Source organism: Scyliorhinus torazame, chromosome 17 (assembly GCF_047496885.1).
Source record: "Scyliorhinus torazame isolate Kashiwa2021f chromosome 17, sScyTor2.1, whole genome shotgun sequence".
Lineage (NCBI taxonomy): Eukaryota > Metazoa > Chordata > Chondrichthyes > Carcharhiniformes > Scyliorhinidae > Scyliorhinus > Scyliorhinus torazame.
This window is the reverse complement of record NC_092723.1, coordinates 23,578,052-23,604,012: the sequence shown is the minus strand read 5'-3', so window position 1 is coordinate 23,604,012 and position 25,961 is coordinate 23,578,052. Positions and strand designations below refer to the sequence as shown.

The 25,961-nt window shown below is 51.1% G+C and overlaps 1 protein-coding gene across 2 annotated transcripts in view; it reads left to right on the top strand.

Moving 5' to 3' along the window:
* The window catches only part of ikbke (inhibitor of nuclear factor kappa B kinase subunit epsilon), an 86,569-nt gene that overhangs the window by 9,843 nt on the left and 50,765 nt on the right, over positions 1-25,961 (top strand). The window contains exons 2-8 of one of the 2 annotated variants that reach the window (XM_072480200.1): positions 2,838-2,956; positions 5,559-5,699; positions 6,884-7,013; positions 8,024-8,205; positions 10,303-10,463; positions 10,834-10,944; positions 24,390-24,569. In XM_072480200.1, the coding sequence (XP_072336301.1) occupies positions 2,870-2,956; positions 5,559-5,699; positions 6,884-7,013; positions 8,024-8,205; positions 10,303-10,463; positions 10,834-10,944; positions 24,390-24,569 (992 nt within the window). In that variant the 5' untranslated portion in view covers positions 2,838-2,869. Of the gene's footprint in view, positions 1-2,837; positions 2,957-5,558; positions 5,700-6,867; positions 7,014-8,023; positions 8,206-10,302; positions 10,464-10,833; positions 10,945-24,389; positions 24,570-25,961 lie in introns of those variants that run through there. The other variant, XM_072480201.1, reaches the window with a different exon arrangement.

Here is a 25,961-nt window from a genome sequence, read left to right as displayed (position 1 = left end):
TGGTCGTGGCCGCAGATGGTGACGTTATCGAGGTACGGAAACGTGGCCCGCAAACCGTACCGGTCAGCCATTCGGTCCATCTTCCGTTGCAAGACCGAGACTCCATTTGTGACACCGAAGGGAACCCTTAGGAAGTGGTAGAGCCGCCCAGCTGCTTCAAATGCAGTTTATTTGCGGTCGCTAGGGCGGTTGGGGAGCTGGTGGTAGGCGGATTTTAGATCCACCGTGGAAAAGACCGTGTATTGTGCAATCTGATTGACCAGGTCAGATATGTGGGGGAGAGGGTACGCATCAAGCTGCGTATACCTGTTGATGGTCTGACTGTAATCGATGACCATCCTATGCTTCTCCCCGGTCTTTACAACCACTACTTGAGCTCTCCAGGAACTGTTGCTAGCCTCAATAATACCTTCCTTCAGTAACCGCTGGACTTCCGACCTAATGAAGGTCCGGTCCTGGGCACTGTACCGTCTGCTCCTGGTGGCAATGGGTTTGCAATCCGGGGTGAGGTTCGCCAACAGGGAAGGCAGATCGACTTTGAGGGTCGCGAGGCTGCAGACAGTGAGGGGGGGGTATAGGGCCGCCAAATTTAAAAGTTAACTCTGGAGGTTACATTGGAAGTCTAACCCGAGGAGCGTGGTAGCGCAGAGGTGAGGAAGGACGTAGAGCCGATAATTTTTAAACTCCCTTCCCTGGACCGTGAAGTTTGCTATGCAGAGCCCTTTGATGTCTACCGAGTGAGACCTGGAGGCCAGAGAGATTTTTTGGTTGACTGAGTGGATAGGAAGAGAACAGCGCCTTACCGTGTTGGGGTGTATGAAGCTCTCTGTGCTCCCGGAATCGATCAGGCAGGATGTTTTATGCCCGTTGATGAGCACAGTCGTCGTCGCAATCGAGAGTGTTCAGGGCCGAGACTGGTCCAGGGTCACCGAGGCAAGTCGTGGCAAAATTTGGATGTTTTCCTCGGGCGGTGTTTGGTCATCCGAGTCGGGGTCCTGAGAGTCCAGCCAAGATGGCGGCGCCCACTGGTCGCACATGGCTGGAGGTGTACAAGATGGAGATGGCGGCGCCAAGCCGTTGCACGTTGTCCCCGGGGGACAAGATGGCGGCGCCCGGAGGCCGCACGTGGCCCTGGAGAAGGAAGATGGGGGCACCCGCTGGCCGTATGTGGCTCGTGGAGAGGGTTGTGGTGGCGGACCCGGTTCGCCCCGGAGACCGCGGCGACCGCCCGGGCCTGGCATATGCCATGAAATGGCCCTTTTTGCTGCACCCTTTGCAGATGGATGAGCGGGTCGGGCAGTGCTGCCGGGGGTGCTTGGCTTGCCCACAAAAATAGCAGCGGGGCCCCCCGGGGTTGCCTGGCAGTCTCACAGCACAAGCTTGTGGGGGGATGGGGGATGCATCGGAGTCGGCCGCAGGGGGGTTCCACGCTGCCCAAGGGGATGCCGCGCGGTCAGGGACGTAAGTGCGGGCGTTTCGGGAGGCCACATCCAGGGAGCTAGCAGGGGCCCGTGCCTCCTTGAGGCCTAGTGTCTCTTTCTCCAGCAATCGCTGGCGGATTTGGGAGGACAGCATTCCTGCAAAGAAAGTGTCCCGGATCAAAAGTTCTGTGTGGTCGCTGGCCGAAACTTGCGGGCAGTCACAGTTCCTACCTAACACCAGGAGCGCACGGTAGAATTCCTCCAACGATTACCTGTGGATTTGTCGCCTCGACGCTCGCAGATGTCTGGCGTAGACCTGGTTTACAGGGCGAATACAGTGTCCTTTCAGCAGGGTCATTGCGGCCTCAAAATCGTCCGCATCCTCGATGAGGGTGTAGATCTCTGGGCTCACCCACGAGTGGAGAACTTGCAGTTTCTGGTAGGTTCAGTCGTGGCCATCCTGTGGTACCCTTTGAAGCACGCCAGCCAGTGTTTGAAGGTTGCCGCTGAGTTTATCGCGTGGGGGCTCAGTTGCAGACACTCCGGCTTCATTCGGAGCTCCATTCTTTAAAATCTAGTGCAATAAATTGATGCTCGATCAATAACTCCTGAGACGAGATTGGAGATAATTGAAGACTTTATTGCACGAGATGTTTCCCCCAGCAGCGCAGGTACAGAATGCAGCTGCTAGGGAGATACAGGCTCTTATACTCCGCCTTACTGGGTGGAATAAGCAGGCAGGCTTCACCAATGAGAATAGCAGTCTCAGGTACCTCCCACACCAATGGTCTTACAGCATTATTCAGGGTACCGTAATACCCCTAATACCAACTTCCACAACTGTGTGAAGATTAGCTGCCATCTTTTCTACATTACGACAGTAACCATACTTCAATGGGTGTAAAGCAGCTGGGGACATCCTCAGGTCAAGAAAGGTGTGATAGTATGACTGTCCCACCCTATAAACAGCAATTACCAGATAACCTGATTTTTGGTGGTGATTAGTTGGTCCAGGACTATTGGAGAAATCCCATCAGCCCTTAATTCACTACCTTGTCAAGCGACTGTTGTCCATATGTGAACACAGAGAACAGTATCTGATGGTCAATGGACCAGCACCCAGCTGAATCCAGTCCAGTTCTTGCTCTATGTCACAGACAGAGAGATAAGGACACTGATCAGAGTGGAGTTTTGGGTGTTTTCACCTTGCATAGTCCAGAGATGTATGAGTTAATTGTTATACTGCTACCACTCTCCAAAACATTCTAAGATTGAAATCTGGTTCTTTTTTGATTGTTTTAATACTAATTATTTATTTAGTGCATCAGCTGACCTATAGTGGGTGGTTTTAGTAGAAGGTTTTGGGACCTCATTCCTAGCCCTGTCACCTGATGTGCTTTATTCTTGATTCCGCAGCCTGTCTAGAAAGATTTCCTCTCCGGTCGAGGATGCAGAGCACAGCTAATTACCTCTGGTTACTCAGTGATGTCCTTGGACAGGGAGCAACAGCAAGTGTGTATAAAGCACGTCACAAGGTAAAGTACATTTTCCTCTTGGTTGAAGTGTTCAAACACCAAGAGACACAAAATAAAGTTAGGAAGTTGGGATGAAGGTGTGAATTCGGGCATCTTTGCATCCAGATGGTAATGCATTATGGAAAAGGTATGGGGGATGGATGTATACATTGGAGTGAAGAAACACTTCACAGTGAGTTGGGGCTTGGGGGGTGGGGTGGTGGGGGGTGGGGTGGTGGGGGTGGGGGGGGGGTGAGGGGGTTTCATCAGGGGCTTGAGAGATTGGGATGCCATTGAGAAATGGCGTCCCAATCTCTCCCTACACTGAGGGGTTTTGACGAGCGGGGCTCCTCAGTGCAGCAAGCAGGACTAAGTGTGGCCTCAGCCGCACATTCTCCACTGAGGCCCCGTGTCTGATCAGTCACATTAGATAGCGTTGAGTTTCTTGGCGCTGCAAGCACCAGGCAACATGTGGCTAAATGCGCTCGCTATGGGGCATAGTTCCCATTTGGTTAAATTGTGCCCGGGGTTGGGGGGCAGGGGGTGGGGGTGGGGGGTTTGGGGGGAGAAAGAGAAGATAGGGGGTTAGTGGAGAGTGTGATGATATGTAGACAGACATGTAACTAAGGGGTTAATCACAACACCCAGCTGAGCCATAACCACGAGAGGGCATTACACGACCCACTATATAACCGGAGCTCCCAGAAACTCACTCTCTCTTTTCCAGCAGGAGTTACAGGAAGAACATCATTGTAGCAGAGACATCTCAGCCCAACCACCACGTGTAGCTTAGATACAGTTTGTACAGTTAGTTATTATTACTTTATTGCTAGAGTTAGACCAGTAGAATGTCAAACTCATTTATTAGATTTGTCATTACTTAATAAATTATTTCAGTTTACTTCAGAGGGAGAGGGGTTGGAGAGAAAGAGAGAGGTGGGGGTTAAGACGAGAAAGGGGGGGGGTTGAGAGAGAAAGAGAATGAGAGAGAGTAGGAGAGAAAGAGACAGGAAGAGCGGGGTTTGGGAGAGAAAGAGAGAGAGAGGGTGGGTTGGGGAGAGAAAGGGGGTTGAGGGAGGAATAGAGTGAGGGAGAGGAGGGGTAGGGGGAGAAAGAGAAGTTGGGAGGAGAAAGAGGTGGGGGTTGGGGTGAGAGAGAGGGCAAAGTGTTTGTGTAGAAAGAGATCTCCATCATGTAGAGGGAGAGAGTTGAGGAGAAAGAAAGAGAGCAGGTTGGAAGGGAGAGAGAGTGCGGTTTGGGGAGAGAATGAGAGAGAGGGAGAGGGGGTTGGGAAAGAGAGGGGGTTTGGAGCAGAAAGAGAGTGAGAGAGAGGGCGTTGGAGCAGGAGAGACAGGGCTTGCTGGGAGAACGTTAGAGAGAGAGGGTATTGGAAGAGAGAGAGAGGGAGGAGCTTGGGGGAGAATGTTCGAGAGGGAGGTTGAGAGGGAGAAAGAGAGAGGGGGGCACGAGAGGGAGAGGGTTGGGGAGAAAATGAAGAGGACAGAAGGGGTTTGGAGTGAAAGAGAGAGATAGAGGGTTTGGGGAGGAAGAATGAGAGGGGCTTAGGGTGAGAAAGAGAGGGAGAGGGGCTTGGGGGGGGGGGAAGAGAGAGGGATTGGGGGAGAAAGAAAGGGAGGAGTTTGGGGGAAGAGAGAGAGAGAGAGTGAGGGGAGGGAGGAAGAGAGGGGGTGCGGCGAAGAGAGAGAAGAGGTTTGGGGGGAGAGAGAGGAGGGTTGAGGAGAGAGAGGTTTTGGGAGGAAGAAGGAGAGAGAGGGGCTTGGGAAGCGAATGAGAGAGAAAGAATGGGATGAAAGAAAGAAAGAAAGAAAGAAAGATGGGAGGGGAGAGAGAGGTTTGCAAAGAGATAAAGGGAGAGTGGGTTGTGGGGGAGACGGGTGTGTGCAGAGATAGAGTAGGATACAGCTTGTTGCCTCTCTGACTGGACCATTTATAACCAGGTAGTTATACCAGCAACTGTCCAATCACTTGTGACAGGTGTCTAATCTGGCTCCTTGCGGGACTGTGGTGTCAGCACTTTGCAAATAAAAGAGAAAAATAAAATAAAAATATAAATGTAATGGGAACTGTTCCCTGCATTGGAGTTTAATTCCCAGGGAACAGTTAAAATGAGGATATAAGGCAGCACGGTGGCGCAGTGGTTAACATTATTGCCTCATGGCTCCGAGGTCCCAGGTTCGATCCCGGCTCTGGGTCACTGTCCGTGTGGAGTTTGCACATTCTCCCCTTGTTTGCGTGGGTTTCGCCCCCACAACCCAAAGATGTGCGGGGTAGGTGGATTGGCCGCGCTAAATTGCCCCTTAATTGGAAAAAACAAATTGGGTACTCTAAATTTATATTTAAAAAAAATAAAATGAGGATATTAAGAATAAGACAAAAGTTCAGAGGACTAGTTTTACCCAGAGGATAATAGGCACAAGAAATAATTTACGAGGGATAATGTTGGAGCACACATGATGAAGGGGGTCATTGATTAGTTGTGTTTCTGTGGAGAGAAAACGATGGTGAAAAGGTTGATCTAATTAAAAGTGAAAGGTTGATTGGACTCACTGCCTTTTCCTGTTCCTGTCTGATTTGTAAAAAGTTTCAAAATCTACTTTTTCAGAAAACTGGTGATCAGTATGCCGTCAAAGTGTTTAATCATGTCAGTTATCTGCGACCTTATGAAGTGCAAATGAGAGAGTTTGAAATGTTACGGAAATTAAACCACAAGAATATTGTGAAACTGTTTGCAGTGGAGGAAGTGGTGAGTATTTGATCCAGTCAACAATGCTCTTTCGCAGTTACTGCAAACTCCACCCCATCCCCCCCTCCCACCCTCAGAACTGTGGCAACCCAGTGGAAGAAATCCTTACCCTCACCCTAGCACCAGAAGCAGAAATCTTTCCGCCTCACCCCTGCGCAGAAACAGTGGGAGAGAGACCCTCCCACCCCTCAGAGCTATGGGCAGTGACACTTGCCCTCCCACCACTCCCCCCTGCTACCCCCACCAATCCAGTACCAGCGAGGCAGACTATCATAACGAGCACAGTGGAATGTAAACGGCACGTTAGCCCTTATTGCAATGGGATCAGGGTACAAGGGTAAAGGAGCCTTGCTACAATTGCCTGGGGCTTTGGCGAGATTGCACACAGAGCACTGTGCACAATACTGGTCTCCTTATTTAATGAAGGGATATACGTGCATTGGAGGCAGTACAGTGAAGGTTCACTGGATTTTGTTCCTGGGTTGAGAGGGTTGTCCTATGATGAGAGGCTGAGTAATTTGGCCCTATACTCCCTGGAGTTTGGAAGAATGAGAAGCGAGTTCATCAATACATACAAGATATGGGTCCCGGTAGGGTAGATGCTGAAAGTTATCTCCTTGGCTGGAGAATCAGACTCGGGAAAAGGAGTACATATCTTAGGACTGAGATGAAGAGGAATGTCTTCAGCCAAAGATTTGTGAATGTTTGGAATTCTCTCCACCCCAGAGGTTGTGGATGCTCCAGTGTTGAATATACCCCCCCCCCCCCCCCCCCCCAACCAAGCCATCACATGTAAGAGTAAGAGGCACCCCTAGAGCAACATCAGAGACATCCCAAGAATCATCCTACAGAAGAGACTCCACTTGGCTGGCTGGATGGAGTTAAGTCACAGATTGGCCATGACCTAACTGAATGATGGAAGAGGCTTGAGAGGCTGCATGGCCTCTTCCTATTCCTAGAATTACCAATAAACACTGAGAACCACAAGACATTGCATAAGGGCACAATTTTATGCTGTGAATTCCCAGGATACAGGCCTCCCTGATGTTGATGCTCGGAGCCCTTGGTGTCTGTGCCGAATTACGAGATGCAATATATACACGGGCTCGCTGCTGTTTTGCGTCCTGCTCCCTGGGTCTGTGTATTGTGGGGTTTTGATGTTTCTCAGTGTGCTTGTCCTCTAGGGAGCCACCAAACAGAAAGTCCTAGTGATGGAGTACTGCGCTGGCGGGAGTCTGCTCAATGTTCTGGAAGAATCGGAAAATGCATTTGGATTGTCGGAATCTGAGTTTCTGATTGTCATGGGAAGTGTTGGTGAGTTTTACACTGTCTTTGCATTCCCCTGATTACACTGAAGGATGTCATTTTGTGGAATTTCGCAAGTGGGAGGTGGGAATTGAGATATTTACAGTCCTAATACTCTGGCCTAAACCCAGTCACCAATCAGAAACCATTGGCTCTAAGAGTGTCACATTCCCACCATGCTTCAAGAACACCTATTTCAGGCCCAAGTCACTCGCAGATCGTTGGCTGAGGGAGGTTTGAAGTTGGTTCTGGAGCTGCCATTCATAAGCACCGGGCAAAGAAAGAATTAGTATTTACACAGCATTTTCACATTCTCCCGGGTGTTCAAAAGTCTTTCACAACCAATAAAGTACTTTTGAACTGTGACAATCCAGTGAGGTGGAGTTGATTGAAGGATAAATGATGGTGAGGACAGGTCTATGTCTTCACCTAACAGCAACTTGCCAGCTGTACTCCATTCAGAACAGGCAAACAGGAATCTCTACGAGAGCAGGTGCACGTGCTGCTACTAAGCCAAGCAATCGAAAAATCTCCCACATCTAGCAGCAATTGAACTGTGTTCCTTGATATCAATTGGACTTTGTTCCCTTAAAGAATCAGCCAAATCACAGGAACAGGAAGAGGCCATTCAACCTCTCAAGCCTGTTCTGTGATTCACTGAGATCATGGAGGATTTGTATCTTAACTCCATCTACCTGCCTTAGTTCCCTAATCCTTAAATACCTTTGCCCATCAAAAATCTATCAATCTGAGTTTTGACATTTTCTCGTGACACCCCCAGCCTCAACAACCTTTCAGAAGAGAGTAGGAAACGTGCCAGCCAATTTGTGCACAGCAAGCACCCACAAAGAGCAGTGTGATAATGACCAGATGGTCTGATTTTTCTTTAATGATGCAGATTGAGGGATAAAGATTGGAGAGATGTCACTTCATCATTCAGGTCCCACAAGGAAAATGTTGACACTTTTACAGGAATTGTTTTCTCCACTATCGTTATTTGTTTTTTCTTCTATTACCAGTTGGTGGTATGAACCAGTTGAGGGAGAATGGAGTTGTCCATCGGGATATTAAGCCGGGGAATATCATGCGAGTGGTTGGGGAAGATGGTCAATCAGTCTATAAACTGACGGACTTCGGAGCGGCGCGGGAACTAGAGGATGATGAAAAATTCCTGTCGCTGTACGGGACAGAAGAGTATTTGGTTAGTACCCTTCCAAAATTAATTGAATGTAGCTGTAGCACAATGACATTCATCATTGGACATGATCTTGCTGGAGACCAAACAGGTGATAGGAGAGTATATTATTGAGAAAGAATGGGATTACTTGTATCTCCGGGAGCTTTAAGGAGTTATACAGGCCAGGAGGCTCTTGATTGCTTCCATTGTCTTTGTTGATGTCAAATAACAGCCACTAGAGGAAAAGGATGGAGGGGAGAATAGATAAAGTCCTGGGTCAGTCTTGGCAAAAATCTGTTGGCTAGCCACCTGTTATTCTTTGGCCAGAATGGCATAATAAGACCATAAGATATAGGAGCAGAATTAGGTAATTCGGCCCATTGAGTTTGCTCTGCCATCCGATCATGGCTGGTATGTTCGTCATCCCCATTTTCCTGCCTTCTCCCCATAACCCCTGATCTTATTATTCAATAAATCCCTTTATTAATCAAGAAGACCCAATTTGTGCTTGAGGTGCTGTTACCTACAGGTCTAGAGACCGCGAGATGAAAGGTGGAATTAAACAGAATAGTTCTTTCTTAGAACATAAGAACATGAGAACTAGGAGCTGGGGTAGACAATTCAGCCTCTGTTTTAAATTTGCCACCCCTTATCCTGAGGCTATGACCTCTCATTCTGGAATGCCCCACAAGAGGAAGCATCTGCTCCACGTCTACTTTAGCCATACCTTTTATCATCTTATATACCTCAATTTGATCTCTCCTCATTCTTCTAAACTCTTAAGAGTATCGGCCTAAACTGCTCAATCTTTCTTCCTAAGACAAACCCCTCATCTCTGTAATCAATCTAGTGAACCTCCTCTGAACTGCCTTCAATGCTACTACTTTCCTCAAATAAGGGGACCAAAACTGTGCACAATATTCTAGTTATGGTCTCACCAATGCCTTGTTCGGTTTCCTTACCTTTATAATCTATTCCTTTAGCTGGAAATGCCAGCATTCCATTCACTTTCAGCATTACCTGCTGAAAGTGCATGCTAGTTTTCTGCGACTCACGCACAAGAACACCCCGATCCCTCTGCACCGGAGCACCCCGAAGTCTCTCGAAGTTGCCTTTTCCATTTTTCTGACCAAAATGGATGACCTCACGCTTACCCATGTTAAATTCCATCTACCACATTTTGGCCCACTCACCTAACCTATCCATATCCATTTGTAAGGTTTTTATTTCCTCATTGCAACTTACTAACCCATCTATTTTATTGTAATCTGTAAAGTTGGCTATAGAACCTCTATCCATGAATCCATGTCGTTAATATAAATTGTAAGTAGTTGGGGCCCAAGGACCGAACCCTGTGGCACCCTACTAATTACATGTTGCCATCCAGAAAAAGATCCATTTATACCCATTCTCTGTCTCCTGTCCCTTAGCCAGTCTTCTATTCAACCTGATAAATTAGCCCTAATCCCATGTGATCTAACCTTGTGTATTAACCTTCTGTGCGGCACCTTATCAAACGCCTTCTGGAAGTCTGGATATATTACATCTCCAGGATCACCATTATCCACTTGGCTTGTTACATCTTCGAAGAACTCTAGCAAATTCGTCAAACATGATAGACCCTTCATGAAACCATCTTGACTGATGGATTGCATTTTGACTTTCCAAATGTCATTATATTACTTCCTTAATAATGGATTCTAACAATTTCCCAACAACAGATATTAAACTAGTTGCTCTGTCATTTCCTACATTCTGTCTCCCTCCCTTTTTGAATAAGGGCATTACGTTAGCATTTTTCGAATCCACTGGAACTTTTCCCGTGTCCAGGGAATGTTGGAATATTATAATCAATAGATCCACTATATCTGCTACCACTTCCTTTAACATCCGAGGATGTAGGCCATCAGGCCCTGGGAACACTGCCTTCAATCCCAATAGTTTATTGAGTACTGTTTCCCTATTGATGCTCACCAGAAGACCCGTATTGAATTAAATCCCAGTGACAGTCAGTCAGTGCCTTAATGAAAGCAGAATTGGTGGGAGTTGAGAGGGAACAGGGGAGGGAATCATTGAAATCAATTGGACAATCTCAACTGGTTTGTCTTTTCCCCTTGGCAGCATCCGGATATGTATGAGCGTGCTGTACTTCGGAAACCTCAGAAAAAGGCGTATGGTGTCACGGTGGATTTGTGGAGTATCGGTGTGACATTTTACCAAGCAGCCACTGGCAGTCTGCCCTTCCTTCCGTATGGAGGACCCCGAAAGAACAAGGAGATGATGTATGTCACTTTTAGCAAGGCTTTTGAATCTCATCTTAATATTAACCCATGCAATTTTTGAACTACAAATTGACCCATCTATCTGTCCATCTTTAGCTGCCTCGCCTTCCTATTCCATTTCATGCCATCCATTTTGAAATCCCATCCCAATACATTAGTCTCATTTCAGTCCACCCACTTCTATCTCCTCTCTTCCCCATACCATTTCTAATACCTTCCGTCTCATCCCATTATCTGTATCCCATTAAACCCCTTACTCGTTCTTTTATCCTATTCATTCCCCCACCTCCTCGCCTCTCTCCTAACTGTCCCATCTGTCTATCTCTGAGATTTGCCAGCTTGTTATCATCTCTAAATGGTTTAATTCCAGGTTTAAAATCACAACTGAGAAACCAGAGGGAGCGATTGCGGGAGTGCAGTGGATAGACTGCGGTCCAGTCGAGTGGAGTTATGAACTGCCAACCAGTTGCAGGCTGTGTCAGTAAGTCCCCCAAAGCTGGGTCACGATGGGGCAGGGTCTACGCTGGCTGGATTTTCATAGTTAGACAGTTGGAGTGCATTAGCTTAGTCTGAAGCTGAACACAGGGCATGATTCGACCTCCGAATCCCGCTATAGTAAATGGGAGATTTGGCTGAGTGCTGAATTCTCCGCCCTCTCTGACAGCGATAGTGGGTCGGACTCACAATGGAGAATCGCGCCCATATTGAGAAAAACGGGCAAGGTATGATCATACAAGCAACCCACAAGATGCACTGGCCTATAAATAAAAGCAAAATACTGCAGATGCTGGAAATCTGAAATAAAGACAGAAAATGCTGGATAAACTCAGCAGGTGTATGGAGAGAAAAAGAGAGTTAGCGTTTTGGATCTAAATGATCCTTTTACAGATGCTGCTCTGAGGGCGTGCTGCAATGTTCAAATCATCATATTTTATCGGATGTCAAACCAAAGCCTACACTCAGTTGTTTGGTAAGCATCTCCTTGCACGATCTAGAGAAGAGCAGGGTATCCAGGGCTGCATACCACCACAGGCAACACCACAACAATCATCTAATTCACTGCTTACAGAATCAGGGAGTCCATTTCAACAGTAATTAATTGGTCGTGATATCCTGAAAACATAGCATGCTGCTTCAAAAATGCAAGTTCGATCTTTTTAGATTAATGTAATTGAGTTACAGCACTACAAATCCACAGGCACTGACTCTCACTGGGGGACAGTTTCTGACTGAAGGTGCTGACTCTCACTGGGGGACAGTTCCTAAAGGTGCTGACTCTCACTGGGGGACAGTTCCTGAAGGTGCTGACTCTCACTGGGGGACAGTTCCTAAAGGTGCTGACTCTCACTGGGGGACAGTTCCTGAAGGTGCTGACTCTCACTGGGGGACAGTTCCTGAAGGTGCTGACTCTCACTGGAGGACAGTTTCTGACTTAAGGTGCTGACTCTCACTGGGGGACAGTTACTGAAAGTGCTGACTCTCACTGGGGTACAGTTACTGAAGGTGCTGACTCTCACTGGGGTATGGATCATGAAGGTGCTGACTTTCTCTAGGAGTCAGTTACCGAAGGTGCTCGCTCTCACTGCGGGGCAGTTCCAGAAGGTGCTGAGTCTCGTTGGGAATCAGTTCATGAAGGTGCTGACTCGGGTGCTGACTCACACTTGGGGACAGTTCCTGAAGGTGCTGACTCTCACTGGGCGACAGTTCCTGAAGGTGCTGACTCTCACTGGGGACAGTTCCTGAAGGTGCTGACTCTCACTGGGGGACAGTTCCTGAAGGTGCTGACTCTCACTGGGGGACAGTTCCTGAAGGTGCTGACTCTCACTGGGGGACAGTTCCTGAAGGTGCTGACTCTCACTGGGGGCAGTTCCTGAAGGTGCTGACTCTCACTGGGGGACAGTTCCTGAATGTGCTGACTCTCACTGGGGACAGTGCCTGAAGGTGCTGACACTCACTGCGGGACAGTTCCTGAAGGTGCTGACTCTCACTGGGGGACAGTTCCTGAAGGTGCTGACTCTCACTGGGGGACAGTTCCTAAAGGTGCTGACTCTCACTGGGGGACAGTTCCTGAAGGTGCTGACTCTCACTGGGGGACAGTTCCTGAAGGTGCTGACTCTCACTGGAGGACAGTTTCTGACTTAAGGTGCTGACTCTCACTGGGGGACAGCTCCTGAAGGTGCTGACTCTCACTGGGGGACAGTTACTGAAAGTGCTGACTCTCACTGGGGTACAGTTACTGAAGGTGCTGACTCTCACTGGGGTATGGCTCATGAAGGTGCTGACTTTCTCTAGGAGTCAGTTACCGAAGGTGCTGGCTCTCACTGCGGGGCAGTTCCAGAAGGTGCTGAGTCTCGTTGGGAATCAGTTCATGAAGGTGCTGACTCGGGTGCTGACTCGCACTTGGGGACAGTTCCTGAAGGTGCTGACTCTCACTGGGCGACAGTTCCTGAAGGTGCTGACTCTCACTGGGGACAGTTCCTGAAGGTGCTGACTCTCACTGGGGGACAGTTCCTGAAGGTGCTGACTCTCACTGGGGGACAGTTCCTGAAGGTGCTGACTCTCACTGGGGGACAGTTCCTGAAGGTGCTGACTCTCACTGGGGGCAGTTCCTGAAGGTGCTGACTCTCACTGGGGGACAGTTCCTGAAGGTGCTGACTCTCACTGGGGACAGTGCCTGAAGGTGCTGACACTCACTGCGGGACAGTTCCTGAAGGTGCTGACTCTCATTGGGGAACAGTTCCTGAAGGTGCTGACTCTCATTGGGGGACAGTTCCTGAAGGTGCTGACACTCACTTGGGGACAGTTCCTGAAGGTGCTGACTCTCACTGGAGGACAGTTTCTGACTTAAGGTGCTGACTCTCACTGGGGGACAGTTACTGAAAGTGCTGACTCTCACTGGGGTACAGTTACTGAAGGTGCTGACTCTCACTGGGGTATGGATCATGAAGGTGCTGACTTTCTCTAGGAGTCAGTTACCGAAGGTGCTGGCTCTCACTGCGGGGCAGTTCCAGAAGGTGCTGAGTCTCGTTGGGAATCAGTTCATGAAGGTGCTGACTCGGGTGCTGACTCGCACTTGGGGACAGTTCCTGAAGGTGCTGACTCTCACTGGGCGACAGTTCCTGAAGGTGCTGACTCTCACTGGGGACAGTTCCTGAAGGTGCTGACTCTCACTGGGGGACAGTTCCTGAAGGTGCTGACTCTCACTGGGGGACAGTTACTGAAAGTGCTGACTCTCATTGGGGAACAGTTCCTGAAGGTGCTGACTCTCATTGGGGGACAGTTCCTGAAGATGCTGACACTCACTGGGGGACAGTTCCCGAAGGTGCTGACTCTCACTGGGCGACAGTTCCTGAAGGTGCTGACTCTCACTGGGGACAGCTCCTGAAGGTGCTGACTCTCACTCGGGGACAGTTACTGAAAGTGCTGACTCTCACTGGGGTACAGTTACTGAAGGTGCTGACTCTCACTGGGGTATGGATCATGAAGGTGCTGACTTTCTCTAGGAGTCAGTTACCGAAGTTGCTGGCTCTCACTGCGGGGCAGTTCCAGAAGGTGCTGAGTCTCGTTGGGAATCAGTTCATGAAGGTGCTGACTCGGGTGCTGACTCTCACTGGGGGACAGTTCCTGAAGGTGCTGACTCTCACTGTGGGACAGTTCCTGAAGGTGCTGACTCTCACTGGGGGACAGTTCCTGAAGGTGCTGACTCTCACTGGGGGCAGTTCCTGAAGGTGCTGACTCTCACTGGGGGACAGTTCCTGAATGTGCTGACTCTCACTGGGGACAGTGCCTGAAGGTGCTGACACTCACTGCGGGACAGTTCCTGAAGGTGCTGACTCTCACTGGGGGACAGTTCCTGAAGGTGCTGACTCTCACTGGGGGACAGTTCCTGAAGGTGCTGACTCTCACTGGGGGACAGTTCCTAAAGGTGCTGACTCTCACTGGGGGACAGTTCCTGAAGGTGCTGACTCACACTGGGGGACAGTTCCTGAAGGTGCTGACTCTCACTGGAGGACAGTTTCTGACTTAAGGTGCTGACTCTCACTGGGGGACAGCTCCTGAAGGTGCTGACTCTCACTGGGGGACAGTTACTGAAAGTGCTGACTCTCACTGGGGGACAGTTACTGAAGGTGCTGACTCTCACTGGGGTATGGATCATGAAGGTGCTGACTTTCTCTAGGAGTCAAGTACCGAAGGTGCTGGCTCTCACTGCGGGGCAGTTCCAGAAGGTGCTGAGTCTCGTTGGGAATCAGTTCATGAAGGTGCTGACTCGGGTGCTGACTCGCACTTGGGGACAGTTCCTGAAGGTGCTGACTCTCACTGGGCGACAGTTCCTGAAGGTGCTGACTCTCACTGGGGACAGTTCCTGAAGGTGCTGACTCTCACTGGGGGACAGTTCCTGAAGGTGCTGACTCTCACTGGGGGACAGTTCCTGAAGGTGCTGACTCTCACTGGGGGACAGTTCCTGAAGGTGCTGACTCTCACTGGGCGCAGATCCTGAAGGTGCTGACTCTCACTGGGGGACAGTTCCTGAAGGTGCTGACTCTCACTGGGGACAGTGCTTGAAGGTGCTGACACTCACTGCGGGACAGTTCCTGAAGGTGCTGACTCTCATTGGGGAACAGTTCCTGAAGGTGCTGACTCTCATTGGGGGACAGTTCCTGAAGGTGCTGACACTCACTGGGGGACAGTTCCCGAAGGTGCTGACTCTCACTGGGGGACAGTTCCTGAAGAAACTGACTCTCACTGGGGGACAGTTCCAGAAGGTGCTGACTCTCACTGGGGTCAGTGCCTGAAGGTGCTGACTCTCACTGGGGGACAGTTCCTGAAGGTACTGACTCTCACTGGGGGACAGTTCCAGAAGGTGCTGACTCTCACTGGGGTCAGTGCCTGAAGGTGCTGACACTCACTTGGGGACAATTCCTGAAGGTGCTGATTCCCACTGGGGGACAGTTCCTGAAGGTGCTGACTCTCACTGGGGGACAGTTCCTGAAGAAACTGACTCTCAATGGGGTACAGTTCCTGAAGATGCTGACTCTCACTGGGGTACAGTTCCTGAAGGTGCTGACTGTCCCTGAGGGATAGTTCCTGAAGGTGCTGACTCTCACTGGGGGACAGTTCCTGAAGGTGCTGACTCTCACTGGGGGACAGTTCCTGAAGGTGCTGACTCTCACTGGGGACAGTTCCTGAAGGTGCTGACTCTCACTGGGGGACAGTTCCTGAAGGTGCTGACTCTCACTGGGGGACAGTTCCTGAAGGTGCTGACTCTCACTGGGGGACAGTTCCTGAAGGTGCTGACTCTCACTGGGGGCAGTTCCTGAAGGTGCTGACTCTCACTGGGGGACAGTTCCTGAAGGTGCTGACTCTCACTGGGGACAGTGCCTGAAGGTGCTGACACTCACTGCGGGACAGTTCCTGAAGGTGCTGACTCTCACTGGGGGACAGTTCCTGAAGGTGCTGACTCTCACTGGGGGACAGTTCCTGAAGGTGCTGACTCTCACTGGAGGACAGTTTCTGACTTAAGGTGCTGACTCTCACTGGGGGACAGCTCCTGAAGGTGCTGACTCTCACTGGGGGACAGTTACTGAAAGTGCTGACTCTCACTGGGGTACAGTTACTGAAGGTGCAGACTCTCACTGGGGTATGGATCATGAAGGTGCTGACTTTCTCTAGGAGTCAGTTACCGAAGGTGCTGGCTCTCACTGCGGGGCAGTTCCAGAAGGTGCTGAGTCTCGTTGGGAATCAGTTCATGAAGGTGCTGACTCGGGTGCTGACTCGCACTTGGGGACAGTTCCTGAAGGTGCTGACTCTCACTGGGCGACAGTTCCTGAAGGTGCTGACTCTCACTGGGGGCAGTTCCTGAAGGTGCTGACTCTCATTGGGGAACAGTTCCTGAAGGTGCTGACTCTCATTGGGGGACAGTTCCTGAAGGTGCTGACACTCACATGGGGACAGTTCCTGAAGGTGCTGACTCTCACTGGAGGACAGTTTCTGACTTAAAGTGCTGACTCTCACTGGGGGACAGCTCCTGAAGGTGCTGACTCTCACTGGGGGACAGTTACTGAAAGTGCTGACTCTCACTGGGGTACAGTTACTGAAGGTGCTTACTCTCACTGGGGTATGGATCATGAAGGTGCTGACTTTCTCTAGGAGTCAGTTACCGAAGGTGCTGGCTCTCACTGCGGGGCAGTTCCAGAAGGTGCTGAGTCTCGTTGGGAATCAGTTCATGAAGGTGCTGACTCGGGTGCTGACTCGCACTTGGGGACAGTTCCTGAAGGTGCTGACTCTCACTGGGCGACAGTTCCTGAAGGTGCTGACTCTCACTGGGGACAGTTCCTGAAGGTGCTGACTCTCACTGGGGGACAGTTCCTGAAGGTGCTGACTCACACTGGGGGACAGTTCCTGAAGGTGCTGACTCTCACTGGAGGACAGTTTCTGACTTAAGGTGCTGACTCTCACTGGGGGACAGCTCCTGAAGGTGCTGACTCTCACTGGGGGACAGTTACTGAAAGTGCTGACTCTCACTGGGGGACAGTTACTGAAGGTGCTGACTCTCACTGGGGTATGGATCATGAAGGTGCTGACTTTCTCTAGGAGTCAAGTACCGAAGGTGCTGGCTCTCACTGCGGGGCAGTTCCAGAAGGTGCTGAGTCTCGTTGGGAATCAGTTCATGAAGGTGCTGACTCGGGTGCTGACTCGCACTTGGGGACAGTTCCTGAAGGTGCTGACTCTCACTGGGCGACAGTTCCTGAAGGTGCTGACTCTCACTGGGGACAGTTCCTGAAGGTGCTGACTCTCACTGGGGGACAGTTCCTGAAGGTGCTGACTCTCACTGGGGGACAGTTCCTGAAGGTGCTGACTCTCACTGGGGGACAGTTCCTGAAGGTGCTGACTCTCACTGGGCGCAGATCCTGAAGGTGCTGACTCTCACTGGGGGACAGTTCCTGAAGGTGCTGACTCTCACTGGGGACAGTGCTTGAAGGTGCTGACACTCACTGCGGGACAGTTCCTGAAGGTGCTGACTCTCATTGGGGAACAGTTCCTGAAGGTGCTGACTCTCATTGGGGGACAGTTCCTGAAGGTGCTGACACTCACTGGGGGACAGTTCCCGAAGGTGCTGACTCTCACTGGGGGACAGTTCCTGAAGAAACTGACTCTCACTGGGGGACAGTTCCAGAAGGTGCTGACTCTCACTGGGGTCAGTGCCTGAAGGTGCTGACTCTCACTGGGGGACAGTTCCTGAAGGTACTGACTCTCACTGGGGGACAGTTCCAGAAGGTGCTGACTCTCACTGGGGTCAGTGCCTGAAGGTGCTGACACTCACTTGGGGACAATTCCTGAAGGTGCTGATTCCCACTGGGGGACAGTTCCTGAAGGTGCTGACTCTCACTGGGGGACAGTTCCTGAAGAAACTGACTCTCAATGGGGTACAGTTCCTGAAGATGCTGACTCTCACTGGGGTACAGTTCCTGAAGGTGCTGACTGTCCCTGAGGGATAGTTCCTGAAGGTGCTGACTCTCACTGGGGGACAGTTCCTGAAGGTGCTGACTCTCACTGGGGGACAGTTCCTGAAGGTGCTGACTCTCACTGGGGACAGTTCCTGAAGGTGCTGACTCTCACTGGGGGACAGTTCCTGAAGGTGCTGACTCTCACTGGGGGACAGTTCCTGAAGGTGCTGACTCTCACTGGGGGACAGTTCCTGAAGGTGCTGACTCTCACTGGGGGCAGTTCCTGAAGGTGCTGACTCTCACTGGGGGACAGTTCCTGAAGGTGCTGACTCTCACTGGGGACAGTGCCTGAAGGTGCTGACACTCACTGCGGGACAGTTCCTGAAGGTGCTGACTCTCACTGGGGGACAGTTCCTGAAGGTGCTGACTCTCACTGGGGGACAGTTCCTGAAGGTGCTGACTCTCACTGGAGGACAGTTTCTGACTTAAGGTGCTGACTCTCACTGGGGGACAGCTCCTGAAGGTGCTGACTCTCACTGGGGGACAGTTACTGAAAGTGCTGACTCTCACTGGGGTACAGTTACTGAAGGTGCAGACTCTCACTGGGGTATGGATCATGAAGGTGCTGACTTTCTCTAGGAGTCAGTTACCGAAGGTGCTGGCTCTCACTGCGGGGCAGTTCCAGAAGGTGCTGAGTCTCGTTGGGAATCAGTTCATGAAGGTGCTGACTCGGGTGCTGACTCGCACTTGGGGACAGTTCCTGAAGGTGCTGACTCTCACTGGGCGACAGTTCCTGAAGGTGCTGACTCTCACTGGGGGCAGTTCCTGAAGGTGCTGACTCTCATTGGGGAACAGTTCCTGAAGGTGCTGACTCTCATTGGGGGACAGTTCCTGAAGGTGCTGACACTCACATGGGGACAGTTCCTGAAGGTGCTGACTCTCACTGGAGGACAGTTTCTGACTTAAAGTGCTGACTCTCACTGGGGGACAGCTCCTGAAGGTGCTGACTCTCACTGGGGGACAGTTACTGAAAGTGCTGACTCTCACTGGGGTACAGTTACTGAAGGTGCTTACTCTCACTGGGGTATGGATCATGAAGGTGCTGACTTTCTCTAGGAGTCAGTTACCGAAGGTGCTGGCTCTCACTGCGGGGCAGTTCCAGAAGGTGCTGAGTCTCGTTGGGAATCAGTTCATGAAGGTGCTGACTCGGGTGCTGACTCGCACTTGGGGACAGTTCCTGAAGGTGCTGACTCTCACTGGGCGACAGTTCCTGAAGGTGCTGACTCTCACTGGGGACAGTTCCTGAAGGTGCTGACTCTCACTGGGGGACAGTTCCTGAAGGTGCTGACTCTCACTGGGGGACAGTTCCTGAAGGTGCTGACTCTCACTGGGGGACAGTTCCTGAAGGTGCTGACTCTCACTGGGGGCAGTTCCTGAAGGTGCTGACTCTCACTGGGGGACAGTTCCTGAATGTGCTGACTCTCACTGGGGACAGTGCCTGAAGGTGCTGACACTCACTGCGGGACAGTTCCTGAAGGTGCTGACTCTCACTGGGGGACAGTTCCTGAAGGTGCTGACTCTCACTGGGGGACAGTTCCTGAAGGTGCTGACTCTCACTGGGGGACAGTTCCTGAAGGTGCTGACTCTCACTGGAGGACAGTTTCTGACTTAAGGTGCTGACTCTCACTGGGGGACAGCTCCTGAAGGTGCTGACTCTCACTGGGGGACAGTTACTGAAAGTGCTGACTCTCACTGGGGGACAGTTACTGAAGGTGCTGACTCTCACTGGGGTATGGATCATGAAGGTGCTGACTTTCTCTAGGAGTCAGTTACCGAAGGTGCTGGCTCTCACTGCGGGGCAGTTCCAGAAGGTGCTGAGTCTCGTTGGGAATCAGTTCATGAAGGTGCTGACTCGGGTGCTGACTCGCACTTGGGGACAGTTCCAGAAGGTGCTGACTCTCACTGGGCGACAGTTCCTGAAGGTGCTGACTCTCACTGGGGACAGTTCCTGAAGGTGCTGACTCTCACTGGGGGACAGTTCCTGAAGGTGCTGACTCTCACTGGGGGCAGTTCCTGAAGGTGCTGACTCTCACTGGGGGACAGTTCCTGAATGTGCTGACTCTCACTGGGGACAGTGCCTGAAGGTGCTGACACTCACTGCGGGACAGTTCCTGAAGGTGCTGACTCTCACTGGGGGACAGTTCCTGAAGGTGCTGACTCTCATTGGGGGACAGTTCCTGAAGGTGCTGACTCTCACTGGGGGACAGTTCCTAAAGGTGCTGACTCTCACTGGGGGACAGTTCCTGAAGGTGTTGACTCACACTGGGGGACAGTTCCTGAAGGTGCTGACTCTCACTGGAGGACAGTTTCTGACTTAAGGTGCTGACTCTCACTGGGGGACAGCTCCTGAAGGTGCTGACTCTCACTGGGGGACAGTTACTGAAAGTGCTGACTCTCACTGGGGGACAGTTACTGAAGGTGCTGACTCTCACTGGGGTATGGATCATGAAGGTGCTGACTTTCTCTAGGAGTCAGTTACCGAAGGTGCTGGCTCTCACTGCGGGGCAGTTCCAGAAGGTGCTGAGTCTCGTTGGGAATCAGTTCATGAAGGTGCTGACTCGGGTGCTGACTCGCACTTGGGGACAGTTCCTGAAGGTGCTGACTCTCACTGGGCGACAGTTCCTGAAGGTGCTGACTCTCACTGGGGACAGTTCCTGAAGGTGCTGACTCTCACTGGGGGACAGTTCCTGAAGGTGCTGACTCTCACTGGGGGACAGTTCCTGAAGGTGCTGACTCTCACTGGGGGCAGTTCCTGAAGGTGCTGACTCTCACTGGGGGACAGTTCCTGAAGGTGCTGACTCTCACTGGGGACAGTGCCTGAAGGTGCTGACACTCACTGCGGGACAGTTCCTGAAGGTGCTGACTCTCATTGGGGAACAGTTCCTGAAGGTGCTGACTCTCACTTGGGGACAGTTCCTGAAGGTGCTGACTCTCACTGGAGGACAGTTTCTGACTTAAGGTGCTGACTCTCACTGGGGGACAGCTCCTGAAGGTGCTGACTCTCACTGGGGGACAGTTACTGAAAGTGCTGACTCTCACTGGGGTACAGTTACTGAAGGTGCTGACTCTCACTGGTGGACAGTTCCTGAAGGTGCTGACTCTCACTGGGGGACAGTTCCTGAAGGTGCTGACTCTCACTGGGGGAAAGTTCCTGAAGGTGCTGACTCTCACTGGGGGACAGTTCCTGAAGGTGCTGACTCTCACTGGGCGCAGATCCTGAAGGTGCTGACTCTCACTGGGGGACAGTTCCTGAAGGTGCTGACTCTCACTGGGGACAGTGCCTGAAGGTGCTGACACTCACTGCGGGACAGTTCTTGAAGGTGCTGACTCTCATTGGGGAACAGTTCCTGAAGGTGCTGACTCTCATTGGGGGACAGTTCCTGAAGGTGCTGACACTCACTTGGGGACAGTTCCTGAAGGTGCTGACTCTCACTAGGGGACAGTTCCTGAAGAAACTGACTCTCACTGGGGGACAGTTCCCGAAGGTGCTCACTCTCACTGGGGGACAGTTCCTGAAGGTGCTGACTCTCACTGGGGGACAGTTCCAGAAGGTGCTGACTCTCACTGGGGTCAGTGCCTGAAGGTGCTGACTCTCACTGGGGGACAGTTCCTGAAGGTACTGACTCTCACTGGGGGACAATTCCTGAAGGTGCTGATTCCCACTGGGGGACAGTTCCTGAAGGTGCTGACTCTCACTGGGGGACAGTTCCTGAAGAAACTGACTCTCAATGGGGTACAGTTCCTGAAGATGCTGACTCTCACTGGGGTACAGTTCCTGAAGGTGCTGACTGTCCCTGAGGGATAGTTCCTGAAGGTGCTGACTCTCACTGGGGGACAGTTCCTGAAGGCGCTGACTCTCACTGGGGGACAGTTCCTGAAGGTGCTGACTCTCACTGGGGGACAGTTCCTGAAGGTGCTGACTGTCACTGGGGACAGTGCCTGAAGGTGCTGACACTCACTTGGGGACAGTTCTTGAAGGTGCTGACTCTCACTGGGAGACAGTTCCTGAAGAAACTGACTCTCACTGGGGGACAGTTCCTGAAGGTGCTGACTCTCACTGGGGGACAGTTCCTGAAGGTGCTGACTCTCACTGGGGGACAGTTCCTGAAGGTGCTGACTCTCACTGGGGGACAGTTCCTGAAGGTGCTGACTCTCACTGGGGTCAGTGCCTGAAGGTGCTGACTCTCACTGGGGGACAGTTCCTGAAGGTACTGACTCTCACTGGGGGACAGTTCCAGAAGGTGCTGACTCTCACTGGGGTCAGTGCCTGAAGGTGCTGACTCTCACTGGGGACAGTGCCTGAAGGTGCTGACACTCACTGCGGGACAGTTCTTGAAGGTGCTGACTCTCATTGGGGAACAGTTCCTGAAGGTGCTGACTCTCATTGGGGGACAGTTCCTGAAGGTGCTGACACTCACTTGGGGACAGTTCCTGAAGGTGCTGACTCTCACTAGGGGACAGTTCCTGAAGAAACTGACTCTCACTGGGGGACAGTTCCCGAAGGTGCTCACTCTCACTGGGGGACAGTTCCTGAAGGTGCTGACTCTCACTGGGGGACAGTTCCAGAAGGTGCTGACTCTCACTGGGGTCAGTGCCTGAAGGTGCTGACTCTCACTGGGGGACAGTTCCTGAAGGTACTGACTCTCACTGGGGGACAATTCCTGAAGGTGCTGATTCCCACTGGGGGACAGTTCCTGAAGGTGCTGACTCTCACTGGGGGACAGTTCCTGAAGAAACTGACTCTCAATGGGGTACAGTTCCTGAAGATGCTGACTCTCACTGGGGTACAGTTCCTGAAGGTGCTGACTGTCCCTGAGGGATAGTTCCTGAAGGTGCTGACTCTCACTGGGGGACAGTTCCTGAAGGCGCTGACTCTCACTGGGGGACAGTTCCTGAAGGTGCTGACTCTCACTGGGGGACAGTTCCTGAAGGTGCTGACTGTCACTGGGGACAGTGCCTGAAGGTGCTGACACTCACTTGGGGACAGTTCCTGAAAGTGCTGACTCTCACTGGGAGACAGTTCCTGAAGAAACTGACTCTCACTGGGGGCCAGTTCCTGAAGGTGCTGACTCTCACTGGGGGACAGTTCCTGAAGGTGCTGACTCTCACTGGGGGACAGTTCCTGAAGGTGCTGACTCTCACTGGGGGACAGTTCCTGAAGGTGCTGACTCTCACTGGGGTCAGTGCCTGAAGGTGCTGACTCTCACTGGGGGACAGTTCCTGAAGGTACTGACTCTCACTGGGGGACAGTTCCAGAAGGTGCTGACTCTCACTGGGGTCAGTGCCTGAAGGTGCTGACTCTCACTGGGGGACAATTCCTAAAGGTGCTGATTCCCATTGGGGGACAGTTCCTGAAGGTGCTGACTCTCACTGGGGGACAGTTCCTGAAGAAACTGACTCTCACTGGGGTACAGTTCCTGAAGATGCTGGCTCTCACTGGGGTACAGTTCCTGAAGGTGCTGACTGTCCCTGAGGGATTGTTCCTGAAGGTGCTGACTCTCACTGGGGGACAGTTCCTCAAGGAACTGACTCTCACTGGGGGACAGTTCCTGAAGGTGCTGACTCTCACTGGGGGACAGTTCCTGAAGGTGCTGACTCTCACTGGGGGACAGTTCCTGAAGGTGCTGACTCTCACTGGGGACAGTGCCTGAAGGTGCTGACACTCACTGTGGGGCAGTTCCTGAAGGTGCTGACTCTCATTGGGGAACAGTTCCTGAAGGTGCTGACTCTCACTGGCGGACAGTTCCTGAAGGTGCTGACTCTCACTTGGGGACAGTTCCTGAAGGTGCTGACTCTCACTGGGGGACAGTTCCTGAAGAAACTGACTCTCACTGGGGGACAGTTCCTGAAGGTGCTGACTCTCACTGGGGGACAGTTCCTGAAGGTGCTGACTCTCACTGGGGGACAGTTCCTGAAGGTGCTGACTCTCACTGGGGGACAGTTACTGAAGGTGCTGACTCTCACTGGGGGACAGTTCCTGAAGGTGCTGACTCTCACTGGGGGACAGTTCCCGACGGTACTGACTCTCTCTGGGGGACAGTTACTGAAGGTGCTGACTCTCACTGGGGGACAGTTCCTGAAGGTGCTGACTCTTACTTGGGGACAGTTCCTGAAGTTGCTGACTCTCACTGGGGGACAGTTCCTGAAGGTGCTGACGCTCACTGGGGACAGTGCCTGAAGGTGCTGACTCTCACTGGGGGACGGTTCCTGACGGTACTGACTCTCACTGGTCCAACGATCAGGTTGGAATGTGGAGTTGATCAAGAAGATGAGACATGATCTTTGTGAATGGCATTACACCCTCATGGGTCTTGTGTTTTTTTACTTTCTCCTTCAGTTTGGTTAATAATCTCTGTATCTACCAATGGTCAATGTAACTGATCAACTGTATCCACTTTCTCCCTTTGCTGATTTCCTCCAGGGGTTTGAAGGATCTGCTGGTTCCCATCCTCACCAATATCCTCGAGGCGAATCAGGCCAAATGTTGGGGGTTTGACCAGTTCTTTGCTGAAGCCAATGACATCCTCCACAGAGCTGTGATCGACATCTTCTCATTGCAGCAAGCAACCCTGCTTAAAATTTACATTCACTCCTACAACACGTAAGCCTCCTTGATTTTCTCTCACTTCTTAGATTCGCGTGTAGCACGTTTAGGAAACATCTTGAGTTTGAGCAGACGGCCTTTTTTTTCCCATTGTCTGGGTCTCTGAAACTCATTTTACTTTTCCCTCTCCTCTCTGTTCACTGATCCCACACTTCCAATGGGAAGCTGTGTTGGTGGGAACACGGAGGGACACGGAGATTTGGTGCTGTCACTCAATCTCAAAGCATAGAAAGCAGCCCGACTTACTGAATTTACTCCCCTTTGTTGGTGTATATTTATATCATAATTGAGGCAACAGTGCCAATGCTGAAGAATAAAACACTTTTTCTCGTCTTGTCAATTGTATTTTCAATTTTTTTTCTTTTTAAAAATAAATTTAGAGTATCCAATTCTTTTTTTCCCAATTAAGGGGCAATGTAGCGTGGCCAATTAGCCTATCCTGCACATCATTTTTTTGGGGTTGGGGGGTGTGACCCACGCAGACACGGGGAGAATGTGCAAATCCCACACGGAAAGTGACCCGGGGCCGGTATCGAACCCGGGTCCTCGTTGCCGTAAGGCAGCAGTGCTAACCAGTACACCACAGTACCGCTCTGGTCTTGTCGATTGTTTTTTTGAATTTTACAGTACCCAATTATTTTTTACAATTAAGTGGCAATTTAGCGTGGCCAATCCACCTAACCTGCACATCTTTGGGTTGTGGGGGTGAAACCCACGCAAACACGGGAAGAATGTGCGAACTCCACACGGACAGTGACCCGGGGCCGGTATCGAACCCGGGTTCTCGGTGCCGTGAGGCAGCAGTGCTAACCACTACACCACCGTACCGCTCTGGTTTTGTCGATTGTTAAAGGTAACCTTATCAATACAGTTTTTAAAATTGAATGTCAGTTGTCACTGTTTTATCTGCATGCCATATAGTTACTTCAAAATGCACCTAAACACTGGTACGTCCAGACTTGCTGTCTTAATTGAGGAATTAAAAGGTGTTACAATCCTGTGTTATGTATCTTAGCTCTTCATAAATCTTAAATACTCATAGCAAACAGCCAGGTTTATACATTTCTTACTCCCTCCACCTAATAATCCACACAGTTCTGCATTACTTAGTTGTTAAAGTGCAACTCTGTGTGAGGAGAAGTTCATTGATTTATTCTTCAATAACATCAGTTTCCCTAACTTAATGAGCATGGATCTTTGAAGGCCGAAGGTGCTTTTTAAATTTGTTCTTGGAACATAGGAATATAGGAGCAGGGGTAGGCCATTTGGCCCCTCGAGCCTGCTGCACCATTCAACTAGATCATGGCTGACCTACTATCTCCATGCTGTTTTCCCGCACTGTCCCCATATTCTTTGATATCTTTAATATCGAGAAATCTATTGACCTGG